This window comes from Anabas testudineus, chromosome 12, assembly GCF_900324465.2.
Source record: "Anabas testudineus chromosome 12, fAnaTes1.2, whole genome shotgun sequence".
In the NCBI taxonomy this organism is placed as follows: domain Eukaryota; kingdom Metazoa; phylum Chordata; class Actinopteri; order Anabantiformes; family Anabantidae; genus Anabas; species Anabas testudineus.
The window spans coordinates 13,772,281-13,792,481 of NC_046621.1; the positions used below are offsets into that span (position 1 = coordinate 13,772,281).

Genomic DNA, 20,201 nt, shown 5'->3' on the forward strand with positions numbered 1-20,201 from the left:
CAGAGAAGCTTTTCAGCATGTTTTTCTGACAGAACTCGGTGACTCAGCCCTGGTGGCGAGCTGACCTGTTAAAGCTGCTCTGGCGTCATCAGAGCACATCTAAGAAATGGCTCCTAAAACGGCCAGGTGGAGTCTGGACTCCCTGAGGGTGGGGGTGAGGGGCTGAGGGGGGTGAAGAGCTCGCCAGAATGAAAACAAGACCGCTCCGAGGGCACCTTGTTAAAAACCAAAGAAGTAGCACTACAGTGATACGACGTAATCATCTACAGTGTTTGCTTCTGGTTCAGAAAACCTAGAAAACAGGAATTCTGTGGAGACAGTCAGGTGGACAAAGTGTGACTGAAGCACAGGGGATGATACTGACAAAGTGGATGCATGTCGGTGCCGCCCGGAAATGGGAGAGTTCGGGTTTGTGGTCGTTGATAACATACTGAAAGGCTCAGAGAAGAAAACAGTGACAGAGGGAGAGAGAGACAATGAAAAGGTCTCTGGCTCTGTTTATCGGTTTTGGTCCCTGGAGTTGGTTTCTCTGCAGCCTCTTCGCTGCCGGAGCCGCTTGATCATAATCTCTGCTGCCCTCCCGGTACAGTACTTATTGAGCACGGTGCAGCCGGTGAACTCTCGCCACTGTCTCTCCGCTGCCGCCTCTGCTCTCAGGGCAGCGCGGGGCCACGCAGTGCTTGACCGCTGGAGTCACGCAGCTTCACGTCAGCGCCCGGCCTCGGTACCGAAGGAGAATAGGCGCCACGGAAGGCCCCAGAGTCCCAGCCTCATCCTGACAAACAGATAGGCTTAAAAGGGGCTCGCTTGTTTGTGAGAACACAAAGTCTTTTGGATAAACAGAAGACGTCCTGGCAGTCACACCTCGATGATGTTGACAGATGGCATCCTATTGTTGTTGTTGTTCTTGGGGAACTGTGGGAGGAAAGAAGGAAGATGGCAGGTATGAGAAATCGACAGGACTCACGGGAGTCATATTAATATGCATGAGGACGCCGCTGTACTTGGATGTTTTGTTGCCGTTTGTAGCAAGACAGTGAAAGGAATAAAGAACAGTTTGTCTTGACCTTTGTGTGGAGCTGTGTGTGCACTGATCAAAAGAGAAGTGATGATTTGAGTGTGGGTACTATCTGATGCTACATGTGGCAGCGTGTTGAAGCAGTGTTTAGCTTTAGCCGCTCAGTGTGCATGAGGTGTCGGTGAGAAAAAGTCTAGAGGTGGCTGGGAACCATTCACCTGCCCGGTGCCGCTGAGAGGGAGGCACCCAGGGGGAGGAGGAGGAGGGGGAGTGGGTTATACCTTACTGCGCAACAGCCCACCGGTTGGGTGTTCAGGAGTGCTGCACTCGGAGGAGTTTTTGGCTTTGTCTTTGTTGTTGTTGGGCTCGTTGTCTTTGATTATATCGTACTGGCGACAGAAGAGAGCGATCACACCTGGGGAGGAGAGGCAGGATGTATTCATGATCAGCCAGGTCTGCTTATCCTCTCTGCACACACGAACGCACTGGCTTTGTGTCAAGCACAACAGGATTGAGACGGTGGGATGTATTCCCGGTTTATCCTCACCTGCCCACATGATGAGTACCACCACAATGATGATGAGCTCGCCCGCCCTCAGCTGGGTGGTCTGGCCCACCTCCTCCATGGTCACTTCGTCTGTGGTAGTTGAGAGACACACGTTTGTCAGTGTATTTCAGAAAACACAAATGCCAGTTGATATTACAACCGGAAAACAACTGAGTATATACAGTATCAGCACATCCAATGAATAATTGAACACGTAATCACTCAGAAACACGTGGGACCTTCTCCCGACACATTTATCCATCAGAATCTCATCACGCTGTGTGATGATATTCATCAGAGCCTATAATTAACATGAACTTTCAATTAATTTTCTTCCTGTTTTAAACACATCAGTGTTATTGGTTGCCTCCCTCAGATGCTCTTTCATACCCTGAAGATTTAACAGATTCGGTTTTACACCCATTAATGAAGTTTTCTGTTTTTTTTGCTTCATTATAGTTCAACCCTGCCTTTGAGGTGGTAAAGTAGTGTTTCTCAGTCGTAAGGTAAATATGTCTGTGAGGATCTAATTTGCTTAAAACAGCAATTTACTCAACATATCAGCGAAATGTCTTTCTGTGAGATCAGGGACTAATGACAGACACTTCAATCACGCTGCCACAGAGTGAGTGCACGAATCGTGTGCTTGATATACCAACTTCACATCACCCGTCTTCTCAAAGGATTGACTTTGATTGGATCACGGTGTTGCAATCAGTGGCGAGGTTTTGATTTAACATGTGGATCAAACAGTAGACAACATCTGATATTCACTTTTTAATGGTTATTAAGGGACTGTAGAAACAGTCAGAAAGAAAAAGGAGCCAGGAAAGAGTATGCAGTTTTGATTTTGCTGAAGGGAGAGTTGTCCAGAGAGAACTTGAACATTTCCTCGCCACAGTTATTTTATTCCATTGTTTTCTTGCAAGATTAAAGAAACTAAAGGGAAAAAAGGATCCAACAGTCACAAATCAGTGGTCTGTACAGATGCACTCCACATGCAGAAGACAAAATGACTTCTACAAGCCACTCAGTGATGTGGGATATTTTTTGGAAGGCTGTTGTGTCAACACTGGGGAGGATATTGGTTTTTGAAAAAAGTTAAATATAAGATTCAATCAACTTTATTTTATGTGCTGTCCCTAAAGCAGCCTAAACAGCAGTCTGTGCACAAGTTAGAAACCACTAGGAAATCAGTTTGAATACCTCTCTTCCTCTTTCAAACGGTGTCATCTGAACCACTGTCATTTTTAACTAGGTCATTAGCTTTGTCACAGCACCTGCTTTTCATGTCTCCCAGCATGTCTGTCTTCCTGCAAATGGCAAAGTTCTTCCTTTGATGTGCATTCAATATTTGCAGAGCCTCTCTCTGTCTGTTCCATCGATCATTACCGTCTTTCCGGAATAATTGGAGGGAGATCATCTGAGGAATTCTTCAACATAGTAGTAGTACTGTGTATCAGTTTGTTGTCGCCAGCAGAGTCCACACTGGAGAGGCTTATTCAATTGATTGTTATCGTCTTGGAAGGCACCACATCACCCAACACGACGATAGAATGATTTTGTTTTTCATCCTGTTTCCTGCTTTCTCTTGAGAGGATACGATTTCTCTCCATGTGTCTTCAAGTTCACATTTCTGTGGAACAACAGTCGACTTGACTGAACTGCACTGCTCAGTCGTTTTATCCATTTGGGGCTTCGCTCACACGCTTCCTGCTTCGGGTTTAGACAGAGCGCAGTTCAGCGTCTGTTTGGTTAATCGTAAGATCTTGAGCTGTCACAGTTTCACAGCTTCTTTTTTTTTCCCTAGATGCAGTATGAATTGCATACTTTTACTTACTCAGATATCAGTACATCTACCACATCCACCACTAGTAGTACTGACACTTGTCAGCTATTCTTCTCTTCTCAGCTGCACCTCAAATTACAGGTATAAGCTCATAAAGACCTCAATTGCAATAGTAAAGTAGCTGGTAAAGAGGAATTATGATTTTCAAAAGACTGACTTCAAAAAGTTTCTGATGGAAAAAAAATCCCAGCCAGGTGGGAACATGAAGAGAATAGTTGCAGCTTCAACTAAAGATCCATCGAACTAGAAGTTAATCACAGCAGTCAGGATCAGTTCATACAGCACGGGGCCTCAATAAATCTCCAGCATCTTTAAGGTTGAACAACCATCAGGAGAAATATCAAAGAGAAGTGTGTGTTTTCTCGCTGTTTGCGCAGACAACTGCAGGCTTCTCTCGAACACAGCAGACAACACGTAGCACATTTTTTCTGCACTGCTGAATTCTCTGGAAGTCGCAGGCTTGATCTAAAGTTCGCCGCATCATTGGGAGCTTTCCCATCCTTTCATTAGTTGTGGTGGGTGACATTTGGAAGGCACAGTGCGGCAGGAACCCCACGCTCCAGTAGCTTTTAGCAACAAGCAATTCTGCCGATCGATTGGCCTCTGTTGCCCAGAATTAACTAATCAAAGCACAGCCGCCCGGGGCACCTGACACTGTTGCCAGCTGGCCTCACTGGGGCCAACTGGTCAGCTGTTAACACCTCTGATGATCATTTGCCAGGCGAGACTCAGCTTTAAAGTTCTCTTCACTTTTCCCACTGACTGTACATATCAAATTAACTTTTTCTCTACTGTAGACACAGGATTGGATTTAAGTTATTCCTTATTTACATGCTTACCCTAACCCCTACACTTTAATTCACACTTTCTGTATGTATTCATGGGTTCTATAATTTGCATATATTGTGGTCACATTTCTAATTATGTGTACAAGTGCAAAAGTAAAGCTGTTAGATACAGGGATTAGTCCACGCATGGATGATCTCTATTACTACTGTACCGCATTATGTAATGACAGTTATGTCCAGGCCATTTCAAACAATAGTAAAGCTGGTTTTTTAAGATTTTTTAAGAAGAAGTGAAGTAAAGTGCAGGTTAAAGGAAACTGTTGGGGAACTATGGATCATGTTTATTTGATACATCATGTTTGACATATAATGTTTAGCTGGAGTGGATTTAAGTGGAGTCATGTGCTGTAGCTGACTCGAAACTGTAGAGACTAGTAAAGAAAAACCACAGTTTGGGATATACTGAGGTCATAAGTCCATGAGCCCCCAGATCATTAAAAAAAATATGTTCTCTATATGATCTAAAAGACCCTGATGCTGTGGGATGACTCACTGTCTCTTTGTCCTGATTTGTGCACAGGTTGTGCTGTCCCCCCCCCCACCCCCCACCCCCATGTCTCTCGCGCTCCCTTTGATCTCCTAAACCCAAAATCCATTGTGAAGTAGGAAACGGGAAGACGTGTGGAATGATTCCTTGCATTTCTGGCTCATCCTTTGCTCTCTCCACTGAGATCAGCATGATACTGCAGAGCAGAAGAGCTGAGTTGTGCAAGGATGGAACTGTTCTTTTCTTCTCAGGATATTTGCCTGTGGGGTGATATTTAGACAGAGGCGTAACAGCTTTAATGAGGGAATAGCCTGTGCACGTATCTACAATGTAAGACAAACTTTATTTTTCTCTTTTTAGCTAATTTTCCTTCCATTAGTCCTTTGCACTAACAACGCAAGCCGATTTTGACACTCCTGATCTTAAATCCAAACTGCACCCATTTCCCTTTAAATTGCAAAATGCTGACTTTGACAACATCTGCTCATCGGCCATAAAAATGTTTCCTTGTTTCAACGAAGCTAAGCTAATTAAGAAGACATCCTTGCGCAAGCGGTTCAAATGAGACAGAGATTTGTGGTGTTGGGTTAAACTGTGAAGTCGTCGCAGAGTGAAGGATGATCCATCTCAGATCTGCTCTCTGTGCGGATTTGTTTGCTGAAACGTGTGCGTGATGGGAAATGTGTGGAGGAACGGGGAGAGTTGTTTTGCTGTGCAGAGAACTTTTCTTCAGTGGGTGTGTGAGCGCGTGTGTGTGTGAAATCTTGCAGTTTTGGGCAATGGAGTAAACTGACTGACTTCCCTGATGCCACTCTTTTGTTTTAAACAACCTTCCACATAAACAAGAAAAGGAGATCTGACTGGAATTAGCAAGAGCAGAACACTTGGTTCTCAGAGTGCAGGTCTACTTGTGAATCCTACACTTTCTAGATGTAGGATGGGCGGCAGAGCCATTAGGTTAGTTATACTGCTATAGAATGAGTCTAATGGGGGACCATTGATACACTGAGCTCCTCTCCTCTCCTCTCTGCAACTCTCTCTTGCTGAGAGTAACATATGAAGATTGATCACAGTCGTCACTGTAAATATGAAGTTACTGCCAGATGCCAGCTAATTTATCTTACCTCAAGACTGGAAGTACAGCACAGAGAATTGCTCATAAAAAATTAATTACTCCTCGCAGTAAAACTATATCTGCGTCTCAGTGTGCTGTATGTTTGTGTCTACAAGGCGCTTCTGTTTATTCCTGTGCATTGTGCATGAGCTGGAGCCACTTTTCTGTCCTCATGGCTTTTGAATACAGCAGGAGAAAAAAGTCATATCTGTAACTTTAGCAAGAAACAAACATGCACAAACACAATAAGAAGAGACCTACAGTAAATATTAACTTTATTAACTAAACCCGTGCGGGTGCCAACACACACACAAAATATTTGCTATTTGTGCTATTTAGTGAGAGAAGCATGCCTTCAGTGCTGTGCAGTGCTGTATTAATATTCTACCAGCCACTATAACAGAAGTTCAGACTTGTGTTTCAGAAGTATCAGACTGTAGTGGCTCATGACAGATGTGTGTAAATGAGAGGAAGCCAAAAGCGCATCGATTCGCCGCCCCCTTGCAGCTCAAACTACCTCCTCTCTGTGTCTGATAAATGCCTCTCCTCGTTTTGGTTTACTGTGCAGTTGTGCTGGGTGCATACAGGGTGAAGCCCGCAGAGGCACGTCGATACACTCCCCTCCCCCCCACCTTGGCTGTTTTATTCCTGCATTGTGGTCAGAGGGGGGGAGCTTCGGGAGCACTCTGTTGAGAAATTTCATTTCACGCTTTGTGTGTCCATTGATTTTTATTGGTCTTTAGACAAAAATCAGTCAGGCTATTGTCAAAAGGCCAAGTTCCCTCCGCACTCACTGTCTAGAAAGGGACAAGAACACAGGGAGGAAATCTGCAGTTCTGGTCCTGAATGTGTGGATATGTTGGATGACTGCGCAGGTTTATGTTGTGTGTGTGTGTGTGCGCGCGCGTGTGTGTGTGTTTTGCCTTTGGGCTACTCTACCTTTACCCTTAGAGGCCTGAGTCTCGGCCTCCTTTGGCGTTCGAAAGCGCAGTGGTTCGCTCAGCGGGCTCGTCCCAGACATGCTGATGGACTGGACATGCACAATGTAGTCGGTCTCTTCTTCCAAGTCCCATAGTGCACATGAGCGTGTGGTGGTGTTGACTTCCTGGATGAATCGCAGCATGCGCACGTCCTTCTTCTGTTGGGGTACGACACAGGACACACAGAGTCTCTAAGCAGCAGTGGTCAAAATGCTAAAGTGGCACCACACAGTGCATTTGTAACTTCCTTGCTGAGAGTTAAAATAATTTGATATTTGTATATTAAATATGAAGCTGGAGCCAGAAGTGGGTTGACTTAGCTCAGCTGTTGGTGGGCAGATTTTCTTACTGTTGGATTTCTCCTCAGCTTTTGGTCTTGGCTAAGTTAAGCAGGCAGTCTTCTGGCTTAAGCATCGTATTCAGAGGACAGAAGTGCAGTACTGACCTTGTAATCTGACTCTTGGCAAGAAAGCGTACAAATGTATTTTGAAAATGTGACATTGCTCCTGTAGAAATGTAAGGTTATGTTTGTTATATAAAGTAAGTAATGCAGCATAGAAGGTAAGAGAAATGGGAAATTAATTAGCAAATAAAATGTACAAATGCATATTTCTACTTTGACTTGCATTGCTTCTTTTCTTGTCATGATCCCTCCTCAGCGTTTCAGTTTCCTCTGCACACTCACTTTCCTACTGCTGCAAGCAGCTGACCCACACTGCGCCCCCAGCTGTCCTCCTCAATCATGTCAGTCCGAACTCTTGGGAACGTGTGTGTGTGTGTGTGTTTGTGTTTGTGTCTGTGAAAATTACAAGATGGCAGTTTGTCTCATGTAAAGTGATGCGATTATAGTGTTGCTGTGAACTGTGTAATGTGTGTCTGTGTGTGCGATGGCAGCAAACAATATCACCTTCGCCTATCACATAGCTGTCGCTGTCTGCTGCAGTCAGAGAGCAGACAGGCAGTCCAACATGAACCAGCATCCTGTGATAATACCCATAATGCATACTGATTCAGAGCAAGGGAACGAGACGATATAGAAAATTGGACATGGCAGAAAACAACCAGTGAAGAACTACAACTTAAATTAATTAGTGTGTGTCTGAGTGCGTTACACTTGCATAAGCGTATATGCCCTGTTACATTTGCATATACTTTTTATACAGTTCCTCCAGTATAATCGTTCGTGTCTGTTCTGTGCATTGTTCACCTGCTGTGTGATGGCAAAGCCAATGACGGAGTCTCCCTCGGGGATGTCCCATGTCACCACAGCAGAGTTTGCTTTTAGTGCTCTGATGGTCACATTGACAGGAGGCGACAAGCTATCTGCAAACAGACAGAGAGACAAGCAAGAGCTGGTTTCATCATCTGTGGTATGAAGCAAATGAGAGCGGCTGCAGAAATGACCACCAGAATGACAGGAAGCCAAATTCAGTGGCGTGATTAATGGTCTCGGCTGAATCTGCTGTGAATGATGTAATCGATGACAGAAGCACGAAACAGTGTCACAGTGTCAGTAGACTCGTCAGTGTGTATGATGTGGATCAATCCAAGGCCAAATCAGTCTCACGCTTTATTCATTTAAAACTAAATGAAGCTATAATATGCAGCATGAGACCTGAATTCAGTCCACTCTACTGACTACTCCATCGCTGCCGTGTCAAACCTTACATCCATGCATGTGCCACACAGGGTTTGACGTCTGAATGTTTAGAAGTTAAATACTTTAGTCTTAGAATAACTCAACTAACTCAAACTAATTTACATTATCTCCACATGAATTCATCGGTTTGTCTTTAACTTTCTGTCTCAGTTTGATTGAAAGTCGTGAAGCTGATTCGTATTGAACATCATGGACGTCTTTACAGTACATCCTCATTAAATTCTACCACTGACTATTTCCTGGTAGTGACTGATACGTTTCAATAATAGTTAAATATTATGAGATGTTCTGCATCAGGATGAGATACAACAGTACAATGTAATGAAATTAAAAAAATGGAAATATACACTGATGATTTTTGAGGCATTAAATATTAGTCCCATATGATATGCTAAAGTGTGTGTGTGCGTGTGTGTGTGTGCACACGTTTCCAGCTCTGTGTCATGTTTCATGTTCCATATACACTCGCTGTAATTAAGGTCATAGGCTACAAGATCTGAGAATAATGATTTGGTTTGATTACATAATTAAGTGTGAGATGGCGTGTGTCTGTGTCCGTGTGTACTCTGTAGGCCCCAGCTGCTGCTGAATAAGACTCTAATTACTGTTAGAACATGTTGCTGCAGCCTGCACAACACACACACACACACACACACACACACACACACACACACGCACACACTCAGTAGCTACAGTCTTACACAAGCGTATGTGCAGCTCAGATGATTAAAGTGCCTTCAGCAAAGGGGAACACACCAGTTTGGTTAAAATGAGTGTGAAATGGATTTTTTTTCTTTCAGTGTTTATTTTGACAGTGTTTCCTTTCTAAAATTCATTTGAAGCGTAAGCTGTGTCAACTATGTCACAATGTCCATTGTCAGATTTATATTGTCTTGTATGAGGGTGTGTTGTGTTCTAGTATTTACATTTTATCCAAATTTCTAATACAAGACATTTCTTAGAACATTATTAACTGATTTATTTTTTTATAAGCCTCTAAATGTCTTTACAGACTCCTCTATGCCATAATTATAGTAAGTATAGCTCAGGATATTCACTTTGTGCCACTTTACTTGAGTGTCTGTCACCACACCTTGGCACAGTGATAGTGACTCATGCAGCACAGAGCTGAATCTGAACACATGCAGTAGTTTGACCTTTTTCTGAAATATGCTTATGTATTTAGATATTAGATGAAAAGACTGAAACCACGTCTCCCAAAAATGACATATCTATGCAACTAAACAATCACAAATCTGTGTTAGGGTACCTAATTTCTATTAACGTAATGACAGAGTGTTGACAGTCATTTCTATAGCTTAACAGATTATGTGCAGAATAAACAAACAAGACATGATGTGAATTAGTGAGTGTGGAGATGCTGATTCCATTACTTTCAGAAATAACCAGATCCCTTCTCAGCCTTTATGCTATAGCTTCATATTTAAATACTAAGGATGTGTAAATGAAGCGTCTCATTTAATTCTCTGTAAGCCAGTAAACGCACACATTGCCCCAAATGAAACTGACACAGAGTTTCTTTCACTTTGTGACAGTCTGTTACTGTTACTGTTCATTCAGATTACTTACAGCTGTATCATACAGACATCTCAGCACAGATCCATTCCTATGAATCACTGTGACCTTCCCAGACTGATTGATATTTGGATCATCGGGCAGAAGTGAGAGACATGAAGAGCGACAAGGAGAAGCGGTCACTCTCCCTGATGCTACTCTTTTGTTTTTAACGGGAGATAAATCTAATTCAGCCGACCAAATGCAATCAATGAGTTATTGAATAGGTTAACGCTCACTTGCCCTTCGACAAGCACAAATCACAGTGGCGGTAATTACAGCTGCTCGAACGCTGATGTTCTGTACACAGCAGCAGAAACAGCAGACCAATCCAATCCAAATCCAGAGCCTGGTTCCACCGCTGCCTCCCGCTGACGTTTTGATGAATGGCCTGACTAACAGCGGATGACAGGATGGAGACCTGATGCATCTCTTCATCAGGGGGCGGACTCTGTTGTTTGAAGTGGCTTTGCTTTTGTTTACTGTCTGCTGTTTGTTTGTCGTTTCCTCAGACGCCCGAAGAATTGGGCGGAGGGGGCGGAGGGGAAGAAGAAGAAGAAGAAGAAGAAGAAGAAGAAGAAGAAGTCACAAATCAAACTAACTAACTCTTCTCTGTCGTTTGAGTCTTTCCTCTCTTTTTCGTGAGCCAAAGCTGCTGTCAAAACGCGCACACACACACACACACACACACACACACACACACACACACACACACACACACACACACACACACACACACACACACACACACAAGCACACCTAAAAGTGAGTATAGGACATTAAAGAGAAACTCCTGTGATTTACAGCTGTACATCTATAAGGTTTGGAGACTTGTGGAGACAGACATCCTGATGACATCACTATAACCAACAAAGAAAAAGGCTGAATGTTACAGAGCAATGATTGATGTTTGTGAGTACTGTAAAATGAGAGGCCTGGGCTTCAAGAGACTGTAGAGACAAGAAAGAGAAGGGAAAAAAGTAAAAAGTAAAAAATAAAAAATGAAAGCACAAGCTGATTTTTGACACGACTTTTGTTGACTACATGAATGGAATCGAGAATCCAATCTCGATGTTGTGATTACAGAATCACTCTGGTGTCACTCTTCTCCTCTGTCTTCTTAATAATTGCCTGACAACAGTCGGATCTATAAGGCTCTACTTGGGAACCTCTGCGCCTCACATCTCATGTCTTTTAAATCCTACAATTTTGCACAGCCTTGGTTAGGTTTTAATAAAGCCTCTCAAGTTCGGAGCTCGGCAAGATGGCTTTCTCTTTGCTCCTTAAAATGAGGAAGCCGGCTGCAAAGCCCTTTGAAATTAGAACAGCGTTTCCTGCTGGATGATCTTAAACCGGTAATATCTCACATCGTCATTGATGCCTGTAACCTCTTTGTATTGCACAGCATTGATTTTGTTTAGTGTCTTCTTTTATTCTACAGTATATGGTGCTGACTGCCTGTTGGATTGTTGTGTTTTAAAGTCTCTCCTGGAAAATACACCTTGATCTAAGTCTCCAAGATTAAATAACAGACAGATGAAAAAAAAAAGGTTTAAAGTATTACTTATAGATTGCAAGAGATTGCGATAAGGTGTGGAGCAGGGTTTTAAAAAACGCCCTTGTTATTTCTCCTTAGCTCTCTGCAAAACAAAGTTAAATGATCTCTTTCAGTGTCCTCACGTCCCGGTGTTTCCGGACACTTTTTGTCTATCTTTGTCTTCGTCGGCTCTCTCCCCCGCGTGACTGCGTTACACTGACGGACAACGGGAGCTGACGTCGGCGGTGACCGCAGGCCTCAAATATCCACATTACACCAGCGTCAGCTCTAATGAAACACCAAACAGATGTCTTCATCACTGTGGCGCACGCTCTGCCTCGCCCCGAGAGATGGAGGTGACTTTGAGCCATGATGCATATGCCTGGCGTGCCTGTGTCTTTGTATGCCCACATGATCAGAGTGACAGCTAGTTGTCTGTCCCACGCTGAGTGGTGCGAAAGGTGACAACTCCTAAATGTGTGTGTGTGTGTTAAACTGTATACACTGTTTAATTTAGTTTTTTGAGGAAGTTATCCATCTGTTGCTTCCACTGTGGACGACCTCCACTGTACCCTCGTCAGCTGCAGCAGAGTGACTGAGGGTGATAACCTGTGCAGACAGCTATGTATGGGTTGAATGCTGAAAGATCATGAGGCTTCCAGCTTCCTTCTGCCCCTGTGGGGAGGTATTAGTGATTTGTACCACCTTATTACAGTTTTGCAATTCATAGAAATGCATTTCTCAGAGTCATGCCCCTGGGCTGACTCTGCTCCCCGGGATACTAATGAGATGGAGTGTAGGCCTGTGAACTAACATAAAAACTGCCCGGCTACATCATGTTCCACTGATATCTGGCATTTCATTCTAGCTACCACAGTCCTCCGCTCTGTGCTTCTCTCTGCTCTTTTCTTGGAATCACTTTGCGGATCACTGTGCGGCTGCTAATTCGTGTTTGGCGACTTTAGACACTTAAGCTCATTGAACAGCTAATAGTAAGTAAACAGTCAATTTGTATGGAAGGTGTAGTACCCAGCAGGTGGGAGAGAATATCAAAGCGACATGCATTTGAATGAGCACTTTAGGAGGGGGGAAGAAATAAAACTTGTGCCACTGCCATAATGGCTAGAAATTGTGAGCCCGTGGGGAAATTAGTGGCTATAAATTAGCACATGTTGATTAACGTGGCGATGTCTGCCGCCAAACCTAATGACAGCACTGGGGGAATTACACTTGCTCCTTCTCCTTCCCTGTGCTAACATGTTATTGAGTCAGGCGGGGCTTAGCATGCATGCATCTGGCAGGGATGCAAGCTCCCTTTCATTTCTAGTTAATGTGTCATGATAGAGCCATCAGGAGCTTGTGCTGATCTGGAGTTTCGCCCTTGCATTCGTACTTGGCACATGTTCTCGTCCTTGTGGATCCGCACATGTCGCCGTCACAGCGTGTGCGACAGCGTGAGGGGAGGCACACACCAGGCGTTAATGTGTCCCATTAAGAAGTTAAAGCATCTGGTGAAGTGCTCTCTCATCCATGTGTACACGTTGAAGTTGCGTCGCACTGTTCATGTCATGTTTTCTAACTACATTTCTAATTTCATTTCATAAATGTTTTTTTCATTAGAGACCGCCTCCTGTACTGTTTCCTATAGGAACTCTTTCCTCCTGTTCTTTGTCCCACTATTTCCTTCATACAGCTCCCGTCCCGGAGCTTTTGGATCTATATCCTCCACCTCCTTGTCAGAGGAAATCCACCTCATACATCTTCTGTTTCTCTCTCTATTCACTTGTGCTTTGAACGCCTTTTTTTCCTTTTTTTTGCCTGTAATGGACACTTGGTGTTAAACCTCCCACTCACACACACGCACACACACTCCCGCACCGTCTATCTGTTTTGTCTCATTTTCTTTTTATCTGCGTCTGTCTCTCCGACGCTCTTGCTGTATTTCTGTGCAGCTATGACACCGGGGCTTTTTGGCAGGTCCTCCATAGCCTGGTGTGTGACGCTCTCTGCTTGAAACTGACACTTCAATGGGAACAGGGTGCAGAAGGGAGATGTGTGCATGAAGAGGAGAGACTGTAACCTAGCTGTGACTCATTCATACACTATTCTACTATTGATTAGCTTCATACTACTCACACACTGGCTGCTGATGAGCTGCTTTATAATGTGGGCAGATGTACAGCTTATAAATGAGGTATTGTTTTTAAACTTCCTTTGACAGTCATAGAGTGCTGGTTTGTGCATGTAGGAGGCATGCATGTGTGTGTGTGTGTGTCAAAGAAGGCCTGTGTGTTCTCTGTGATCCATTCTGCCTCTGTACAGAGCACCCAGCCCCATCTGATAATCACCCCTAAGGGTATTTCTGTCCCTTTGTAGAGAAATGAGTTATTTACTCATAGGAAATGAATTTTCCAAACCCCGCCGGCCACAAGAATGCTGAGCAGGGACGGGTGCAGCAAAACAGCATCTGACTCCCTCTCTTTCAATCAGATGGACGCGCTCACACACTTTTCTCTAATTAAATGTCAAAAGGCATGGTATGAAAATCAATGCAGCATTGTGTGCAGAGAGAAGGCGAGCCGGCTAATTCAAAAAGGCAAAGGAGTGCCGTGAGGCTGATTATTTGACAAACTCATTGCTAATCTCAAATCAGTAACAACCGAGTCCCGCTCACCAACTCAGGCAGGGAAACAGCAGTAACATGGGATGGGGCTGATAACGCAAAAAGAGCTCACAGCTTGATTTAAAGTTATAAATATGATATTAGCACTTGATAAGACTCTTTTTTGTTTTCTGTTTTTCAATTCACTCTGTAGCTTCTTGAGCTGCTGCGTGTGTGTCTGTGTCTCTACTGAGGACTCGGACACAGCTGGTAAAGGAACGCAGACAGTAGCTGCCTGTGAGGACTGGTATCACAGACAAGTAGATGGGGAGAATGTGAATGATACTCTCTGTGCCACTTTGTGGATTTGATCCTCATCCTCCTCATCCAAACCAAACCTGTAGTACCTAGCACAAAGGATCACGGGAAACTGATTGGCAAACACTTAAGGATAAGTAAGCTAAACTTTTGTCAGAGGAGGCAAAGAAGCAAAAGTGTGTGTGCCTGTGTGTTGGTGGAGCGAGCGCAGGTAACTTCACCGGGGCTCCAACTGTGCCACAGACTGTTCAGACATAACACAAACCATCTGGGCCACCACATGCCCACTCCTACAGGATTTGACTGCTCAATGCCAAACTAAAATCAGTTCTTTTATGCTGTGCTGGGCTGCTGAGGAGAACTGGAAGAGGAGGGATCCAGCACAGTTTGTGTTGAAGTCAATACAAATGCTGTTATTCCTAAAGATGCAAATTTGTAAATGGATTTGTATAAGCAGAGGCATATGATTTCTTTATGTTGCCTCTTCCCACTAGGAAGGGATTGTGGCTGCCCATGACTGGCATGCTGGAGGCATAAATGAGCCTTGACCCTGCTTTTTGTCTGTGTAAAACTACTCATATCTATATTTTTATTATGGACAGCTCCTACATTTACATCTTGTTCCATCCAAACTCTGATAAATGAGGTCTCTGAGCACATGCTCATGTACATATGGGTCTGTGACGCACACCTTTACATCTCTGGCACTCAATCCCTATAAATGGCAACCCAGACCCTTCTCCACCTGCACACACTCAGATGTGATACTGGACAGACGACAGGCTGCGTCAGAGAGCTGCCGCTGCCACGTCAGTCTGTTGGCATTGCCGTCTCTTTTTCCCACAGGCACGGTGTCCACATTATCCCGCCAATCTGTCCTCTAACGCCTGTTTCGTTTCATTTTCAGCATTTAACAAGCCAGCCTGACATCAATAGATGAATGCGGACGTGGTAAAAGAGCAGCTTCCAAGTTAATGGAACTGCATAAAAACAATTTCTGAGGGAAAAAAGATTGCTTTTATTTTTTTTTGTGTTTCTTGCTTCTGCTTTTTGGTCTTAATCCTATCGTTTCCACTAGATGTGGAAACTTTAGCACACACGAGCTCTCGCTATCAAGGCCGTCGCTCTATTTATCTGTCTCGCTAAGCCACTGGCGAGCTCTCAAAGCAGAACTAAACAGAGGCTCTTTGTAAAAGAAGAGGGCGACTAAGTGCCAGAGGAAAGAGCAGCAGCACCGGTTTGTGGAGCACTATTGGTTTGACTAGCAGACAGCTGTGAAAATGGTTTGTCTAAGTTAAGTTTACCCGTCAGGTGACAATTAAAATGTGACCGGGTGTGAGACAGATTAAAGAAGATCATCAGAACAACAACAAAGCCACGGAGAAGACAGACCTCTCAAACACATGCTTCCTCTCTCCCAGCCCCAGTTCTGTATTCCAAAAATACACAGACACTGTCGAGACAAGATAACGAATTAGTTCTATATTCTGCATTTACACAAAGACCTACACACACCTGCACACCAAAAATACCTGTGCACATGCAGCCTGAAAAAAACTTAGATGTCAGAATGTTTGTTCACTTTATGTGAAGATAAAGGAAAACAAGATAATTAGAGAAATAAAATAAAAAAGAAAAATTACGTTAAGAGTGGATTGGTGAATTTGCATATAGCACTGTAAAATTAACAAATGTCACCAAACAAGTCACAAACCACGCTGCTTTGCTGGCATGTTACATGCAGTTGCATGTAATTAGCTGTCAGACCATCAAGTCTGATGCAACAAATGATTAAGAAGAAGATGTGGCAGTGAGTGTAACACGCTCATGAAGAAAAAAGCTGAGCACAGTTACAAAACAACGTATGTGATTACAAACATCTAATAATTACACACAGTTAATCGTGTTCACACAATTGACAGGAGGACAACTAATGAACAGATAATTACATGCACACACACACTGGTGCATCCCCCGTGACTCTTAACTTGTACACACACACACACATACACACACACCTCCTATCCTGTTAAAGAACCTATTCAGAGGGACCAGAGATGATTCAACCCTCCAATCAGGCGGCTGCCCCAGATACCCAGCAGGTCTAAAGGACAACAAATCAGGGCAGCACTTCCAGGACTAAAAATCCACCACAACACACTTGCTAGTGTTCCTGAGGAACAGTATGTAATCAAACTAACGACGCCACTGTTTCAGTGAGCCCTGCACGCTGCCTCTGACAGAGAAGATGGACTTTGCATGTGCTCGTCAAATTTTATGCACATGACAAAACAGCCATCTGGAAACAATAACATCAGAGCCCTGTGGGCTGGGTTTTTTTTTTCTTCTTTTTTCTAACAAATATTCCTCTGCATGATGTTCCTACCAAACAGAATGTGTGTTCGAGGAGCAGCGTGTGACGAATAGCAGAGAAAACCTTCTGAAAGCCACTATCAGTTTTCATTAAGTCCTTTTTGTTTTGCATGTTCCCTGTGTATCTGCTCATGCGCCGTGTTTGTTCTTTTCTGGAACAAACATTAGTTTTCACAGCCGAAACCTTTAACGCAGCACTTGACACACAATATACTGGAGAATTTATCATCTGGCAGGTGGCTGCCAAAGTTTTCCTACATTCTGTGGTTCGCAGCATAAATAATAACCTCCACACTCTTGAAAGACTCAGCTTTCCTCACTTATTATTATAAATGTCTCTCAAACGAAAACTGGAGTCTTTCCACCGCTTGCATCACCGTTCAATTTGTTGATTGATTCACTGATTTCTTTTTTTTTTGTCTGTTCCTTGTTCTTTTCCAAACTCAGAAACGTAAGCGGCCGAAGACAAAACCCTCTGAGCATTCACAGCCTCATTCGGATTAACGTGTTAGGAGCGTGGATTTACATTTTTAATGGAGACGTTACCTTTGCTTTCCAAAGAACAACTGTTTATGAGTCGCTCTTAACACAGGCACAGTAAAGACGTCACCATGGTGTAAATTCTGTGGTGCTGCGGCACACACCCACTCACTTCTGTGCGTCCAGCTCTCTGCCTCAGCATTGATTTGGCCTGGTTTTCTGGTGCAGGTGTCTAGGTCTTGAAATAAACTGGGAGATTGTTAAAAAAGAAAAGCACTTACACTTATGCATCTTTCTGAAATGGTAGCAGCTTCCAAATCTCTTAAGAAAAAAGAGGCATCACTGATGGGTGTGTTTGCAGCCAGTGATGCCACGGAGGGGTCCCGGAAACCACCCGCACATTACTGCAGCCAGGTGAGAAGTCGAACCCACAAAAACCAATCCAGATTCAGATTTTGATGGAACTGATTCTAATAGGGAGCAGCGACTACATTGACCTTAACATGCTTCTATCTACATGTTATTGTTCTTGTGCATCTCAATGGTTAAAACGATGCTTTATTTTAAACCCACAACTTAGGATTCGTTAGCACTAAGTAACACATGTTTTTATTAGTCTTCTCTGTTCCTCTTAGAATCCATAACAAGTATATAAACAGATCATAAATGATACTGATGTAATTTCAGTCTCATCGCCATGTTTTGCAAAGAAATTGACATCGTTATGACTAATGATAGCTTTTATATTCATTGCACTCAAATGCAACTCAACTGTTTCTTCATCAGATGTGGGTGCTTTCATAGGAGCACTTAAGTGTGACAGGAGCCATTCATGTAGAGCCTACATCCTACTTATACACTATATAAACACTGAATCCCAGTGTTAAAGAGAATATAGTCTGCTCTATTATTAAATAAATAAATAATATATATTCTTCTTAGGTGCTACTAAATACAGAGGAGTTCATGCAGTCAAATACAGACACATACTGTTAATAGCATCCTCCATTACAATCAGTGCTTTGTCACATTTCCCCGTCTTTTTTCTGAAAGAGGGACAAAAAAACCAAACAAAACCAAGACAGTGTATAAGTAAAGTGACTGTGTCAGCAAACCCGTATTACAGCAACTGTCTGTGAGCGGCTGCGTAAGGGAGAAAGAGAGGAACACAGTGATTTATTGTGAGAGGAAAAGGTTGAGGAGTGGGTGGATGCCGAGTGAACCACAGGTGAATTTTTTATAGCAGGAGTGTGTCAGTGAAGGATGTGTGGCACTCCATCGTAGTAAGTGGTCAGTGTGCGTAACTGTGTGTGTGGGGTCTTCCGAAAAAGCATGTTTTATAGATGTGCACATGCGTGTACGTGTACATCAGCACCCACACACACACACACACACTCACACGCATCAGTGGCGTTTCCATGGATCTACACAAGAGGACCACCGTCACTCCTCAGCGGCACAGTCGTGTGTTTGTAGCCTCTGGCAGTGCATTACAGTCAGATTTTCAACTCCACCAGGTCTCCACCAATCATCAGCAGACACCGAGCATTCCTGCACAGTTCACATATTCATCCACACAATCTTCTAATTCCCCCCCTTGATGGATGGTGTTAATATACGGCTGGGGTCAACACTCTGCTGGGAGACCACAGATTAACGTTGACGTTATTACCTGTAGGTGTGTGCAGCACTTTATAGTAGCTGCCTGAAATGAGATTCAAAGGTCAGCTTGGCACACACACACACACACACACACACCTAGAGAGAGAGAAAGCTTTACTTTAAGAGACAAACAGCAACATAGCAGTTAATGGGTCAGCTCCACATGCTGCCTGATTGTGATTGTGTGCAGATTTATGTTGTCCACTGTCATGTTTGTTTCATTAGATCACTGCACGGAAATGCATCTAATAGCCTCAAAACACAGCCTTTCTACAACACAACACAACACAGACGAAGTGCACAACGTCTCACAACAACACCGGTTCCAAATGTAGAGCCTGCACAGCCCAGCTCCGCGGACGACAGCAGTATTTCACCCACATGCCTCTGCAATCCCCCCCCTGTGATTTATTTAATTAGCCAAGGCAATAAAACACCACTCTGCAAAGGGATGAAAAGCCAGGCTGCGCCAAAATTCATGGAAACATGCCCCTAATTGCACATAAACATAAACTTACCCGCTGTGACTCGAGAGACACCGAGACAGCCGAGAACGAGCAGGAAAAATCTCTCCATTTTTCTAACGCTCCAACGACGTGAGGTCCCATTTACTCTGGCCGGGGGTGCTGTGTGGAGCTGCTCGGCATTCACGTCAGTTCATGCGTATCGTCTCGACTGGAAAAGGGGGATGACGGCGGCGTGTCGGCGGCTCTTCAGCTTCAGCACCTCGGACAGCGCGTCGGCGACACCTCGGCTCACTCAAGCAGCCTCCACCGTCCCCGCGCCACAGGCGACCAGCCAGCAGACAGCGAGCATCCCCAGCCTATTGACTGGTGTCGAGCCTGGCGCTGTTTATATGCGTCGTCGGTCCTCCAACTGTGCTCCACAACCCTCCCCGATCTGCTTCTGCTGCTTCTGCTGCTTCTGCTGCTGCTGCTGCTGCTGCTGCTGATGATGATGATGATGCTGGAGGTGGTGCTCAGCACCGCTCGGCTGCTGCAGACACAGTGAAACGTGCTGGCTTTGTGTATGAGAGCCGGGACTGTCCCTGCCTGCTACACTAACTCCTGAAGTGAGAGGGGGAGTCTGCAACACAGGCTAAATAATGAATCAATTAGGAATCGTTAGAAGTCACAAACTGAAAACGAAAC

At 44.0% G+C, this 20,201-nt stretch overlaps 1 protein-coding gene across 2 annotated transcripts; it reads right to left on the reverse strand.

Annotated features, from left to right (window-relative positions):
* Window positions 1-443: 443 nt before the first annotated feature.
* On the reverse strand, window positions 444-19,646 carry fndc5a (fibronectin type III domain containing 5a). Of its 2 annotated transcripts, none has more exons than XR_003298616.1 (6): window positions 19,569-19,646; window positions 8,051-8,166; window positions 6,803-7,001; window positions 1,566-1,655; window positions 1,237-1,433; window positions 444-915 (listed from the first exon to the last, which is right to left on the reverse strand). XR_003298616.1 is itself a non-coding variant. In XM_026355971.1 (6 exons), exons 1-6 carry the CDS (start codon window positions 19,624-19,626, stop codon window positions 859-861), a joined length of 654 nt encoding a protein of 217 aa, XP_026211756.1. In that variant the 5' UTR covers window positions 19,627-19,646; the 3' UTR covers window positions 444-858. The 2 variants fall into 2 exon arrangements, 1 of the variants encoding a protein (XP_026211756.1); XM_026355971.1 differs by having other exon boundaries at window positions 1,300-1,433.
* Window positions 19,647-20,201: the final 555 nt, after the last annotated feature.